Source organism: Leuciscus leuciscus (genome assembly GCF_965113295.1).
Source record: "Leuciscus leuciscus genome assembly, chromosome: 15".
NCBI classification, from domain to species: domain Eukaryota; kingdom Metazoa; phylum Chordata; class Actinopteri; order Cypriniformes; family Leuciscidae; genus Leuciscus; species Leuciscus leuciscus.
The window spans coordinates 24,551,486-24,567,657 of NC_138739.1; the positions used below are offsets into that span (position 1 = coordinate 24,551,486).

The 16,172-nt window shown below is 36.0% G+C and overlaps 1 protein-coding gene across 1 annotated transcript in view; it reads right to left on the reverse strand.

Moving 5' to 3' along the window:
- Positions 1-2,333: 2,333 nt before the first annotated feature.
- Positions 2,334-16,172, reverse strand: part of cntnap5b (contactin associated protein family member 5b) — a 66,418-nt gene continuing 52,579 nt past the window's right edge. The window contains exons 14-24 of the mRNA XM_082139658.1: positions 14,107-14,263; positions 13,792-13,919; positions 12,526-12,696; positions 9,785-10,003; positions 9,379-9,618; positions 7,259-7,483; positions 6,717-6,850; positions 5,518-5,605; positions 5,106-5,309; positions 4,041-4,112; positions 2,334-3,694 (exon numbers count right to left, since the gene is read on the reverse strand). Of these exons, the coding sequence (XP_081995784.1) occupies positions 3,492-3,694; positions 4,041-4,112; positions 5,106-5,309; positions 5,518-5,605; positions 6,717-6,850; positions 7,259-7,483; positions 9,379-9,618; positions 9,785-10,003; positions 12,526-12,696; positions 13,792-13,919; positions 14,107-14,263 (1,841 nt within the window). The 3' untranslated portion in view covers positions 2,334-3,491. The remainder of the gene's footprint in view (positions 3,695-4,040; positions 4,113-5,105; positions 5,310-5,517; positions 5,606-6,716; positions 6,851-7,258; positions 7,484-9,378; positions 9,619-9,784; positions 10,004-12,525; positions 12,697-13,791; positions 13,920-14,106; positions 14,264-16,172) is intronic.

The window sequence follows — 16,172 nt, forward strand, 5'->3', positions numbered from 1 at the left end:
AACAAACAAATGAAAATTGGAAATATTTCTATGGCAACTACCTGAAATTAAATAAGTTCACTGTAAAAAAATGATATGATCAGTAAGTTATGACAACATATGTTTTTACATTGCTTTAACTCATCAAAATAGGTTAAGCAGTTTTCAACTTTTTTTTATATAAGTTATACAAGATTCAACTAATTTTTTAAGTCATTTTGATGTAATTTATGTCGAAATTACTTACATATCCAAGTACATTGTACTTACAAAATTAAAGGCAGCAACTTCTTTTTTTTTCTTTTTTACAGTGTTTTAAACTGATTAAAACTGAAATATATATATATAAACAAATTACAAGTACTAAAACAAATGAAAACAGAAAATATACTAATAAAAGTAAATTAATAAATACTATAATATGATAAATAACCCAATATGCAAAAGGACTTTAACCAAATTTTCTATAATTTTGGGGGGATTTATTTGTTCAATTTCAAGCCAAATCAAGCTATTAAAATACAACAATTATTTCCCAAAAAGTCCCCTGCTTTTTAAATGTTTGCTACGCTTCTGGATGTACTGCGACCATTAAAAAAAAGTTCCCATTTTTGTACTTCTAGTGATGTGCAGCTTAATCTAAAAAACCTACATCACATCTTAAGCTTCCTTCGAGCTGCTAAAATTGCTCGGGAAGCCGTCCCGCTTCGCGTACGTTTCGGAGGCATAAATATCTGAGACTGAGGATTCATTACCTCCGTGAGACGCACGGAAATCTAATGAAAGGAACGGGCCAATCGTGGTACGACATTCCGGCTGGTGTTTATCCACGCTGAGATGGATTTAGCTGTAAATCGGACTCCGTTCTGAGCCCAGGGCTGTTTGAGAGAGGATCCATCAAATCTGTTCCATCGCGGGAGTGACATTTACATAGATCACGGCTAGATAAATATCTAGCATTACTGATTCTTTGTCCTGACGCCACTGAAAATGACAAATGAGGGGGTTGGGTGGGGCGATGATTAGATACCGCCTCGACGCTTCGATCTGCTGCATTGTGGGTATTATCAGAGGAATCTGCACATCTTGACCCTTTCCTATACTATCCTGTTCAGAACATTTGTTTTTTTTATCATGTTGAGTCCGGGAACCAATTATATTTAGATTATATCTCAGAGCGGCGAGGAAGAAATCTTAATATGATCTAAGACATATTTGAGGCTCATACGGGAAAGACCTGGCAACCTTTAAAAGGATGTGAATGATATTTTGACTCCATTACTCGGTTCCTCTGGAATATAATGCAATAGAATTAGGTCCCACCAGTACAGAATGAATTCTCATATTCCCAGTCTAAGAGTTTATTGTGGACTGGTGTGATGCACTTCAGTGCGAAAACTTCTCTTCAGTGGATTCACAGGGAACATTTTGTTCCCAGAAAAGACATCGTGGTCACGTTTTAACAGCATATGAGAATTTACACAGGTAAACATGAAAGAAAATGTACCTTCTCAGTTGTTTGGGACATTTGAGGCCTTATTTCAAGTTCTTCAGGCTTGGCAGAGAGTTTACAAAGCAAAAATGTTGCTGAGACCCAATTAACGTGATTTATGCAAGTAGAACATAATTTCAACAACCTTTTTGGGGGTTCTGGAACAACATATCTTCCAACCAATCACTGACCTCAGATTTTAGGGGTCGTGTTAGGGCCTGGAACATCCTTATAGGGCGCATCAGACATGCACTTCCAACAAGAAAATCTGTAAGAGCATGTGATAGAGTGATAACACCAGAAACAGATGCACCGTACGAATGAGTCTTAAACTATAAAGACAACATAAAATCTAAATTGACCCTATAACTTTCCTTAAAGACCCTATGAAATCAAAATTGGAGTTCTGTGGCTTGTAAGATCACGTCTATTAGCTTTGAGGCTGTTTATTTGCTAGCACACCTTTAAAAATTTACTAAATAAATGCTTAGCACCTCTACGCATTTACGATCTTCATCTACTATCAAAACAGACCAAGACTGATCTTGGACTACACCGATTTGAGTCCAATAAAATCCATTAGACCCTAGAATTTCCCTCCCCCAGATTCCAACTACAATTGATTAGCAAAATCAGTTGAAAATCATGATTTAGCCATGAAATAGCCGAAAGCTTTTAGTTCACTGCATAAAGGACAAGCCCTTTGATACACCGTGCCTCAATTTCCTGTTTCAACAGGAAATAAGTCAGTACAGGAAAGAAAACTGCGTCACATCATTTCATGGGGTCTTTAAGGACTAGTCTAAATGGAAATTGACACTATGTAGGCTTTCTTTTTTTCTTTTCTTTTTTTTTTTAAACAAATGTCATTGGTTTTTATTGTGCAAATATCAATGTTTTTAACTAATTCCACTTTACTTTTCTGCTGATGTAACTAAGACCGTGTGGGGCAGGAAAAATAATATTGACAAATTTTTAAGCCTATTTTTCACAATCCAATCAAATCTTGTTGAATAAAACAAAACACAACATCCCAATCTACATGATTTCTTTCTGAATATTCAGTTTCACTCTGAGATATATCACATCTTTTTGAATTTCGAATTAATCATTGCTTAAAATTACTCCAAATACAAAAAAGAAATAAAAAAACAACTTGCTCCGCCTCCTTTTTAGATGACATCAGCAATCCAGCCCCTCCAACGACCCGTAATACCCACTTTTCACGAGGATACAAGCATGGATACAAACAAGTCATTATTTCCTGCTCTTTCACTCTGAGATTCGTCACATGACTGTTAGGTTAAACGCATCGTGAATGCCATTTCAATTAGTCCTTAGGAAAGGAAACAAGATTGAATGTAGAAACAGAGCAAAGGAAGGAGGAAGTGAAAGAGCCCCACTGGTAACATCACCCACTTTATTTGCATCACTACATTGTGCTCGCCCGTGGCTGAACAAGACCATTCGTGCCGGATTAGTACAGCACCAGAGCCGTTTGATTGGTCACAGTCCACAGAGTGGAGGCCGTCGAGTGTTTGTTTTTCTGCCAGAGTGATTCGCATGTGTGCGCACACAAACGATTCTGTAATCTCTTTGTTGTCTGGTTAAATAATTAGCCCTGAAAGCAAAAAGAGTCGCTTCAAACGTTTGATTCTCCATTCTCTGCGAAGGGCTGAAGGCCATGTTTGGGAACGGCTTCAGAGCTTTGAAGCCACCTGATCTTCTAACTCTTGGGAACATTTTGTCTAAAACTGCAGCAAAGAACCACCGATATGAACCCGGTCTGTTAAAATCCGCCAAGCTGCTTGCGCACCACTATAATTCAACATATCAGTGTTGTGAACTTTCTGTTCCCTGAATCCTGGATGCTAAAGGACAGTGGTTGGGAGGGTGAAGGGCACTGGCTGTGTCCAAGAGGCTCAGCTGACTTCCTGTCCCCAATCCCTGTCCACTGAGTTGGCGCACAACACAGGGTCACAACGACTCAGCGGGGGTCACGAGTTTCGTATGCCACAGGTCAGATGAAGTACTCTTTCCTGCTGTCTCTCATGGCACTGTGTAGGTCCAACTCGGCCCGGTATCGGAGCTCTGGCCTGGGCTGGTGATCTTTCTCCTTGACGGTGGCCAGCTGCCGGGTACGTTCGTGTCGATGGCGGTACAGGAAACGGGTCATCACGGCCACGGCGCAGAGGGTAATGAGCACTACTGCTGCTATTAAACCTACGAGAGACAGAATAAGTAAGTGGCGCTTGTGCTGATGCTATCGCAGAAAGTTAACTTTTTCCATTAGTCCGAAATTCCATGGGAAAAATCCAGTCATTACAAAAGGAATGCATGAGTCAGGGTTTAGCGTGATTTTGCCTGTGTTCAAGTTCTGCGCTTTGGACAATGGACCTTTTTTACACGCAAAAGTTTCCTAATGAGACTACACCTTTTGTGTCAACTTTTGCACCTCCAAGATACCTTACCGAAAGTTGACATGATATAATTCGGTGAATATTCGTAAAAGGTTTGATTTCATAGCAAATTTGCTTTAAAAAAAATTAAACAGGAAAGTAGCACATACCTCCAATTACCGCAGAATCATTTTGGGTAGCGTTCGGAAGTTTCTTCCCTCTACTTCCTGTATCTGCGTGCTCTGTGAATAAAATGAATAAATGATATGGAAATAACATTAAATTGTACCTTCAATTCGAACGTTGACTTTATTCCAACCTGACAATGTTGGCTGGTTTGTTGGTTTGACTGGTTGGTGTTTTAACGTCATGCCAGCTTCCTTGGCTATTTTCATGGCGAGTAACAAGTTGAAATATAATAATAGAGCCATTATATGGAAGCTTGTTTTGGCCATTGAATAAAGAAAAAAGATAATTGCGACTTTTTTCACAACTGTTCTGACATTTTCTTACAATTGCGAGTTTATATCTCACAATTCTGACTGTATAACTAACAATTGCGAGATCATATCCCGCAATTCTGATTTAATTTATCACAATTGTGAGTTTATCCCACAATTCTGACTTCATTTCTCAAAAAAGTCAGCTCACAATTCTGACATTTTCTTACAATTTGCGAGTTTATTTCTCACAATTCTGACTTTATAACTTGCACTTGCGACTTTATAAGCGATAGAAGTCGCAATTGAACGCCATGCTATCTAAGCTCGCAATTGCGAGAAAAAAAGTCAGAATTCGGAAATAAAAGTATTCAGTAGCGGAGACAAGCTTCCATACCTAAATCAGGTTTTTGTAGTTTGCTTTGGATAAACATTCTAAAATCTAATTTAGAGTTGACTGTTAAAAATGTATTCTAAAGTGTTTGCTGAGTAATATAATTTTATAGTAATATAAGATAACTTTGCATCAATTAAATAAAATCTCCTTAAAATATACTGGACTCTGGTATGAGGAGCACAGCAATGGATCTTTATTTGATATTCAATTTCACTTAACTTGTGTGTGATTCTGGAATGTCCTATTCAACTGTTTACATATGATCTGGTACCACGATTATTGTAAATAAAGATGTGACTTTCACCTCACAGTAGGGTTAATTTCTTATAATTTGTTGTCCGTACCCTGATCCCATTCATTTGTTGAAAACGTAAGATACTAATGGTAGCTTTACCAACCTGACAAAGATCTGGATGAAGACTTATCCGCCAGCTCTCCGCAATTTGACTCTACCAGGTTACCAAGCACGCTAACCAACGAGCTGGCTCGATTCAATATGGCCGCCTTGAGAGGAGCCAAATGGTTGAACTGAACTGAAGACAGACAACCAATGAAACCTTTCGATCCTGCCTGGAGAACCTCCTCATCCACACCAGCTCGACCTGAGAACGATAATGAGACGGTACCTCAACTGTAATTGGTGGACAGGAGGTTCTTTGATATTTGTCCCAACAACTAGCAAAAATAGTGCTAAGCGAAAGATTCTTGCCCATCAAACTAACTCAAGTTGGCTTGGTGTGGTGAATTAGTCAGTTAAGCAGTAGCCCCACACCCACAGCTTTAATCTTGGAGTTTAATTAAGCCGCCTACCTGTGACTTTCCCCAATGTCAAAGACCTTATCGTGATCAACTCTTTGTCCGTGGACAGGCTGTATTTCAGATTGGTATCTTTATCAATCTAAGAAGGAGAAGGATACAGAGAGAAAACCAGAGAAAAAGAGAGAGATGGTGCGTGACATTCATAAGATTCCACAAATACTTAGATATTTTATTGGTGTGAGAGAGAAGATGTGTTAATCCGCAACACGGTGTGAAGAATACTGATAACACCCTTGAATTTAAGCACTGCTCATAAATTCTGTGCTACCAGGGTGGATACAAAACTTCAATGTATCATCAGCCAACTCAGACTAAAAACAAATCTGATCTAAATCAATTGAGAGGAATGCGATTAATGATACTACAACTCTCCCAAAGCAATATCGGTACTCAATCTTGAAAAACGAGTGGAACACAATGTCATTGTAAACTGTGTAAAATCATTCTTATGAAAAATCAAACTTGTGTTATTTATTTTGTAAAACTATTCAAGCGTAAATCGAATATGCATTTTCTAAAAAACATGTTCATGTTAATTGTTGCACAATGCAAAACACCTTTATTCGAGTTATTGCAAATTGTTCATAAAACCAATTTTACATAAATTTGACCTAGACGTTGGTGCAAAATGTTACTAAATACATTATACAGAGTTGCAAAACACGAATTGCACGAAATTGTTTGTAAAACCATTCATATGTAATTTGTCGCACATATTTAAGTTAAATCTTTGTGCAATTTTTTTATAAAACTTACGTAAATTGTTGCATGACTGCAACTCACATCTTTAACTGAATTTCTGTGCAATTTCTCATAAAACTATTTGTACGTAAATTGTTGCATGACTGCAACCTACTGTACATCTTTAATTAAATTTCTGTGTAAATTGTTCCGAAAACTCTTTAGTAAATTGTTGCATGAAGGCAACCAGCATCTTTAATTGAATTTGTGCAATTTGTTGGTAAAACCATACTTGCGTAAATTTTAGCATGACTGCGACGCATACTTTTCAATTGAATTTGTGTGAAAATTTTTCAGAAAACCATTTTTATCTACAATGTCTTGGTTTTGTTTTTGTTTTGCACTTTTCATGTGCATTATTACAAGTTAGTAGGTTCCACAAAATATATACTATGGTGCCAATTTCTTATGAAATTTATTTTGTTGCTTGAAATATAGGCATCACCCACCTGGACGTACATGTCCCTTCCCTCTCTATGGATCTGGACTCTGTGGAGCTCTCCGTTAGCCAAATTAAAAGACGTTGGCGTAAAGATGTCAGGCTCTTTCTCTCTGTTCAACCGATACCAAATCTGCAAACTCCCTGTGGGATGCCAATGAGACGTGAGAAAGGCAGGCAATTTGAGACATAAGTGAGACAGAATCAAGTCAGCACAACACACTTTGAATGACTCACTGATGAGGGTAATTGCTAGTGTGACCGCTATTTTGAAATATGAGAAACACAGAAAAAGATGCTCCTCTCCAATCATCACCATCGTTGTAATAATCATCTACCGACAGTTGAAGGTAATCAAAAAACAGCTTTGATTGGCTGATACAAGGCCGTAACAGGACAAAATAAAATAGAAAAATGTCATATATAATGAAATGAGAATGCAAAAAGATCCTAAAAATAAATAAATTCCTATATACATTTTACTATACAATACATCAAAGTAATGACAATATCATAGTAATAGACATATTTAAAGTAATATTATGTTAGTACCATTGTGAGCCAAAATAATGGCCATGTACTGTTGATGATAGGTGTTGACTGTCAGAAGCATGGCGGGCGTTTGAGTCGTGAGGAAACTGAAAGCGATGCTCTCTCGTGAATTGCTGCTTTGGGCGAAGATAGCCGAGGACTGACGGGTATGGTTGCGCATCACGGAAAACGGTTCCTGGAAGGTGTAGGTCACCGAAGACCCGCTTTCAAAGGACACGGAAACTTCTGGAAAGAAAGAAAACACAAAAGCGTGGAAACGTTGGCGCAAACGCTTGTGGCCAGATCCTAGACGGTGATTGGCCCTGTTTTTGTTTCCCTATCAGCATATTAACGCGCTGTCGAACACCAAGGACACAATGCTGAATGGACAGAGTGGGAAATACAGAGGAAATGAACCATTTAACTCTAAATGAATGCAAAATTATGCTTGGACTGCAACCGACCCCTGGGCATCTCACGGTGTTCATTTACTCATAATATTATCAGAATAGAAACACCATCCCTCTAGAGTCCAATAAAGAAAATGCAAAGCCAAGAAAGTCTCATTCACAGAGAGCTGAATGGCTCGGCTGTCTGACATATCAGAGGATCAAATGTGATAAAGGCTGTATTGACAGCAGAGAGGTTTAGCATTGAGCGTGATGGGCAGGGCGGGTCCGCTGGGATTGGTCAGGTTGCAGCCCTTTGAGCGAAATTCATCCAAACAACTACGGTTCACGGTCATGGACGCATGCCATATCGGAACAGCGAGACAGACAGAGAATAGCAGAATTGCACTGAATATCTCATGTTTTATCCTGCTCAGCTTTGATCAGGTGCAATCTGTGGGCACAGCGCCGTCTTCAGAAATCAAGGTTACCGAGCTCTTAAACGTCCTCCTTCTGGAACGCTCTTTGATACGCCGAAGAGAAGTGAGGAGGATGCCAAAGTTAAAACAAACTGTTTTTGATGAACAGCAAAACTATCGAGATTGTGTGTGAAAAATAACCCGTTAATTCCGTCAATGGCGGGGAATCGTTGAGTCATAAATCACAGAAAATTTTGTCAATCATTATGTTTGGAATAAGTAATTAATTTCGCTGTTTGTGATTTCAGGTGGTATAAAATTAACAAAATTACCCATTTCTTTTATTATTTTTCACTTCCCCATAGAGACCCCCAAACAAGACAGGAAGCTTTCAGCTTTGCTAGTGTTAGTGCAACAAAATTAAGTGCAAAAAACCACAGGAAGCATTGTTAACGCTAGTACAACAAAATCAAACAAAAAAAACAAAAACAAAACTCTGTTAGCACTAGAACAACAAAATCAAGCACGAAAAAGACAAGAAGCATTGTTAGTGCTAATACAACAAAATTAAGCACAAAAACAGGAAGCATTGCCAATGCTAGTAATGCTACTGTAGCTCTGTAGGCGCTAAAACAAAAAAATATGCGCATCATTATCGTTAGTACAACAAAATTAAGCACACACAAAAAAAAGACTGTAAGGGAAATATTTTTGGGAGGGTAGTTTTGCTAAACAAGCCTGTGGCCTCATAAACTTTAGTATTATTCAGAATATACAATCTTAACTGTACAGTCAACATGGTGAGGAACAGAGAGTTCCCTCAGAGTTGGAGTAAATCACTCCGCAGAAGTAGCAGTGCTTCGCCTTCTGAGAATATAGTTCCCAGTATGTATACGGTTATAAGATGGCTGTGTCTCATGTGACCTTGTTATTTGTACACGCTGTGACTATATAAATCACAACATGTAAATAGGAAAATGCTGGCTTTATTTTGTCACTTATTGGGAACAGTAGGCTAGCTGGAGCCATTTACCTCCTGTCTTTGTGCTAAGCTAGGCTAGCGGTGGGTGCGTCAGACAGAGTTACGGCACGCACGGAGATTAAAAGGGTATGTATGGACTTATCTAACTCTGGGGGATACGGTGAATAAGTTAAAGTCCCCAAAAAGTTGGCGTGTTCCTTTAAAGAAAATCCTTCCCACTGGTATTTTACGACATTGCGGTGGTGGTCATGTGCGTGATTTTGGGCAAACGTTTTTTTTTCAGAAACCAAGTGACCGACACAAACAAAGTCATATTAGCACAAAATACTTTTAGACAAAAAAAGAACAGACCTTTCTTGCAGCTGGGTCCTCCGTAGGCAGAGTGTGTGCAGTCACAAACATAGCCGCTGCTTTTCTCGATACACTTCCCCCTGTTGTGACACAAGCTGTTTTGGCTGCTGCAGTGACCCGGGCAGCCCGAAGTGACCCCAGGGGTCATTTTAGCCCGTTCTTCAAGGTCGAGCGTCATGCCGTTAATATTTAATGACCTGATGCACCCTAGAAATCCTCTCTGCCTCGATGCCGTGCCTCCTGTGGAATGCAGACAAACATTTTGTCGTTTTAAGTCATGCAATGCACATCCAAAAAATACATTTAAAATGAGATATCAGATGATTTGCATTTAAACACTATTAACAACATCTGTGTTGAGGTACAGGGATATTATTCTCTTGCTGTCACTCATGGCTGTGCCTACCAATAAACAGCTGGCTGTTGAGCTGAAGGTGTGTGTGGCCTTCGGATGGGGCGTCCAGGATGCGCAAGGGCAGCTGGTCCACCTGCAGCGACGCCTCCTTCACGTTCCTCTCCGCTCGGACGTAATGCCACTGCTTGTCATTTAGCGGGACGTGAGACTTCACCGTCAGAACCACCGGGCCGTTGCCCACATCAAACGTGAAGGTCACGACTGAAGGGGCTGCAGGACATAAAAGACACAAATCACTTCATAATGCTGACAGGAATTTGTGGAAATTATTTATTAGCTACTGATTGTAGGTAATTTGATATAGTCATATTTATATTTTATGTTTAATCTTAAGTAGCAAAAAATGATGTGGAGATGATTTATTTTGTGTACAACTCAAATTTAATGACTCAATTCAAATATTAAGATGCTTTATTCATATATGTAGGTAAATATTGATGATTTTACTTAAGTAATACAAATTTATTTGAGTTGCATTCGATTTGTAAACACACACAAAATATATATTTATATATAATTTATATTTTATTATAATATAAACACATAATAGATCATAATAACAACAACAACAATGTCAATTTATTTTAAATTATTTACAAATATAAGTAAATATTTTATTTAAATGATAAAATATAATAAATATAAAGGACTAAAAACTTACATAATAATATTAAAAAGATTTATGTACATTTTTAAATACATTACTTAAAAATATAATTATTTAATTATTTGGTTAATTTAAATTAAATGATTAAATATTTATTAAATATAGAAACAATTATCATCAATTTAATAAAAAAAAATCATTATAATAATAAATAGCGCCTTTAAAAGTTGCTTTCTCAAAGCGCTTTCCAGGCAAACATAACAACAGAGAAACTACACACTTTAAATACGAAAAGAAACAAATAAAATGAATAATCAAGTAAAAGCAATCCTAAAATAGAATGTTTTGAGAAGAGATTTAAAAGTCACTAATGTATTTGCTTCCCTGATGTCGGGCGGGGGAGAATTCCAAAGCTTAGGAGCATAGGAAGAAAATGCTCTATCACCCCTAGAACGAACCCGTGTCTTGGGAACAACCAAGAGACCACTCTGAGAGGAACGCAGGCTACGACGTGATGTGTAAGGCATTTATAGATCAGTCAAGTCCTGAGGAGCCAGATTATGCAAAGCCTTATATGCCAACATAAGGATTTTAAAATCAATACGGTACCTGACAGGTAGCCAGTGCAAAGACTCCAAGACAGGGGTGATATGATCCCCAGCCCTGACCCCAGACAAAACTCTAGCAGCCGAATTTTGTAGATCTTGAAGTTTGTCAATTGAGGATTTAGAGACCCCAGCTAGAAGACATGCTATATTTCTGAGGTGATAAAAGGATGTCTTAACCGTATTCTGCACAAAATGCTCAAATGGCAGTGTGGCATCAAATATGACCTAAATTATATTAAAATGTTATATGTTATTATGTTATTATATATATGTATATGAAGAGTTCAGATGTAAAAGCCTCTAAGTGCCATCTGAAATTTTCTTCTAGAATGATCATTTTTATCAAGCTCGTATATTTAAGTTTAGTAATTTCACTTAAATGACAATTAATACTGTAGGTCATTTTCATTGCCAATTAAGTGAAATTACAGAACTTAAATATACGATCTTGATAAAAATGATCATTCTAGAAGAAAATTTCAGATGGCACTTTTAAATTCTTTGCATTTGAACTCTTCATATATATATATATATATATATATATATATATAAAATGTCATTATTTTTAAATGATTAAAAAAAAAAAGTAAATATAAAACATATATAAAGGACTAGAAATGATTAATATTACTGTACATATAATATAAAAATATTTATATATATTTTAAATACATTACTTACAAATATAATCATGTAATTATTTTGTTAATTCAAAATAAATTATTCAATATTTATTCAATATGTGACCCTGGATCACAAAACAAGTCAAGTCGCACGGGTATATTTGTGGCAATAGCCAACAATACATTTTTTGTGTCAAAATGATCGATTTTTCTTTTATGCGAAAATCATTAGGATATTAAGTAAAGATCATGTTCTGATGAAGATCTTTTGTAAATTTCCTACCGTAAATATATAAATCATTTATTTTTGAGAGTGAATGCAGCACAATCGCGAACATACCCATGTGACTGGTTTTGTGGTCTTTTGTGGTCTTCAATTTTCACGTTAACATCATTGTAATTACCTCTTTTAAATGCAGGCAATGTATTCTGAAAAGTCTTGGTGGGAAAAAAAATAGCACTAATACTTATGGGAAAATATCTAAAAAAGGCGGCGGCAGGCAATATGACGAAGATGAACAGCCTCAGTGAACTGTGTACAGTAATTACACAGCTGACGGTTTCAGTGGCTGCAGAACACAGCGCCACAGTTCAGTAAAACTGCTATTTCCACTGAAATCGGCTACGTCCTCTCCTCTTTGCTGCAAATACTAATGACATGGCATGAATATGAGCGTGTTTTGCCATTTTATCTCCATATTTGTGTTGCTAAAGCATTAGCGAGACGGGTGAAACTCACAAAACCTGTCAGGGGAACATGTTCAGGTCATATTTCATCTCCTATTGCTTAACATGTTCTTAATATATTGATATTTTGAGCATGTTTCGGATCTTTCTTATCTTTATTTGAAAAGTTAATTTGATCGCTCCAGCTATCAATATAAAGGGACTCACCGCTGAGCTCCACTCTAATGAAGTCTTTTGTGCCCAGATTTTCCAGGAAGACTCCGGAGGGAGCCGTGGTTTTGAAATAGAGCGAGATGTCGACGCTGAGCTCGGCCTGAAGCGTGGGGAAGTGCAGGTAGGACGACTCCTGGTAGAAGGAGGCGGCGTTCCACAGAAACCCTGAGGTCAGAGGATACCGATTATATTGTTTTTATTGAAATACTCTTTTTGGATGAGGAGTGAAATTATGAATAAACACTGCCGTTCCAAAATTTTTGACCGGTAAGATTTGTAATGTTTTTAAAAGAAGTCTCTTCTGCTCACCAAGGCTGCATTTATTTAATAAAAAAAATAAAAAAACCAGTAATATTGTGAAATATTATTACAATTTAAAATAACTGTTTTCTATTTTAATATATTTTAAAATGTAATTTATTCTTGTGATCAAAGATGAATTTTCAGCATCATTACTCCAATCTTCAATGTCACATGATCCTTCAGAAATCATTCTAATATGATGATTTGATGCTCAAGAAACATTTCTCATTATTATCAATGTTGAAAATTGAAATGACATTTTTATTTCAGGATTTTTTGATGAATAGAAAGTTAAAGAGAACCGCATTTATTTGAAATAGAATCTTTTGTAACATTATAAATGTCTTTACTGTAACTTTTGTTCAATTCCATCCTTATTTTCCTAAAAAAAAAAAAAAAAAAATTCTTACTGACCCCAAACTTTTGAACGGTAGTGTTTAATGTTACGAAAGCTTTCTATTTCAGATAAATGCTGTTCTTTTGAACTTTCTATTCACCAAAGAATCCTGAAATAAACATGTAAATAACTGTTTTCAACACTGATAATAATCATAAATGTTTCTTGATCATCAAATCATCATATTAGAATGATTTCTGAAGGATCATGTGATACTGAAGACTGGAGTAATGATGCTGAAAATTCAGCTTTGATCACAGGAATAAATTACACTTTATTATATATTCACATAGAACACAGCTGTTTTAAATTGTAATAATATCTCACAATATTACTTTTTGGTTTTTGTATTTGTAATCAAATAAATGCAGCATTGGTGAGCAGAAGAGACTTCTTTTAAAAACATTACAAATCATACAGATCAAAAGCTTTTGAACGGCAGAGTAATAATATTTGTCTCAAATCAAATAGCATGCACATCATCAGATATATATAGCTAAAGAAAACGTGTAAAGTGTGATAAAACATGATATTTGCTGTATGGTTAAGGCCTTACGTACTGTCCCCGTAGCAGTGGAGAGATCCGACTCTGTATATCGCTTCTGACCCGCTTCTGTTCGTGTCTCCAACCAAAATCTCGGTCACTGGTAAGTGCTCTTTGTAGGACAAAACTCCAGTGTCATTCTCCCTGTTCACAAGCAAACAATAGCTGTGTTCACATGGCTGCCCTCAGCATCCACGGGTATTGATATTGTACATGTGGTGAGAATATTCAACAGATCACAAACAAAACAACTGGAATTCAAATACGAAAGGCCACTAGTGTAGAAACGGACAAACAATGTAGGCAAACGGATTGAACGCGAGGCTTGTACCATGAGCTGCGGTCAGCATCACAGTTGCAGAAGTGGTTCATATCGATGCAGTTCTCATCCAGGCTGCAGGCGCATTGCTGCACCCCGGGGAGAAATCCACCCCAGTACGTCCTTCTCTCTCCCGCCCGGTCCAGCCACCAGGACAAGGGCGTCCCATCTGGAGCAAACAACACAACATATTTCTTCATTTTGACAATCACTCTGACATCTACCACCGCTTGATAACTAAAAACGCCTTGGGGATGTGCCAATATAGAAATTCAATACCGGCAGTCAATATGTAGTTTTGTGTTGTGGCTGGTAAACAGTATAATAAAACACTATTATATATACATTTGGCAGATTAGAACAAAAAACAAAAACAAAAACAATTGTGACTATATTTGACAAATGCTACTTTATTGTGACTTTCTATTAAAACTACTACTTATACTATTATAATAGTATATACTATTATAAATATATAATAGTATTAGTAGTTTTAATATAAAGTCACAAAGTTGCATCTGTCAAATATAGTCACAATTGCTATTGTTTTTGTTTTTCGTTCTAAACTGCCAAATGTATATACAGTATAATAGTGTTTTATTATACTGTTAACCAGCCAATAATCAAAAAATTTTTATTGTTTTTTTTCTTTTTTTTGCATTTGTCAAATACAGTCACTTCAAAAATAAAAAATATAAAATCACCATTTTATTTTAAAAAGAGGTTATACATGAATTTGACAAATGCCAATAAACATAATACTACTACTACTAATTATTATTATATGGCATATATCCTGTATAATGTTTATGCTTATGGTATTATATAAATTTAAACATACATTTTATATATATATATATATATATATATATATATATAAAACTTTAGAATATCAAATAATAAATATATAAAATAACCATTTTATTTTAAAAAGGGGTTTATACTGTACATGAAACTGACAAAATTTGCCAATAATAATAATAATAATAATAATTATTATTATATTGCATATATAATGTTTATGATTATGCTATTATATCAATTTAAATAAATAAATAAATAAATAAATAAATAAATAAATAAATAAATAAATAAATTAATACATATTTTAATTAAAAAAAGGGTTCATACATTAATTTGACAAATGGCAATAATAATTATAATAATAATCCATATATAAGTTTTATGCTTCATTTTAAAAAGAAATGTTAACTTTACAATAAGGTTTCGTTAGTTAATGAACCTCAGCTAACATGAACTAACAATGAGCGGTTAACAGATATTAATACATTTTGTAATAAATGTATTGCTCATTGCTCGTTAATGTTAGTTAATCTATTAACTAATGTTAACTGTAATTGAACCTTATTGTAAAGTGTTACCTAATAAATAACTTACTAAACAAACAAACATTTTAATTGAAAAAGGGGTTTACACACTAATTCGACAAAATAATGTCAAAAATGACAATAATAATCAAAAAACTTTATCTGACAATTACACGCAGGTAAGAGCTAGAGGTTTTCGTTCTACCACAGTAAAACTGTGGGCAGAATTGACAGTGTTCCTCTGAAGTTAACAGATCTGAAAAAAGACTAGTCAATGGAGATATTCCCACCAGATTCAGCGACAATTATTCCACACATTTAGTCTTTATACCCAATATCCCCCAGGGAAAATCAGGCCAATCCTTGTGACTTTGCTCTACAGCCACCAGAGCACAAGAACGGGGACCCAACTTCAGATCTCATTATGCAAATATCACTGTGCCCGGCAAAAACTGATGAACAATTTCAAGGACCGGCTAGTTTATAAATGTCGCCATTTCCCATCAATTAATATTGAAAATTAGATTGGGGTCAAGTCAGATTATAGATCTGAACAAACTCCACTTCGGGTAAATCATCCAATGAGCTGAGACGTTTAATCAAAGAAAAAAGGATTTGGAAAAGATGAACTGATTGGATAGTGAACACTGATGAGTGACTGCTTGACATTAAAGGCAGAATAGGTAATTTGTTCCAGAAGTTGTTATGCTGCTTCTCTTCACATCCTGATAGCAATCACTTGTGTATCTA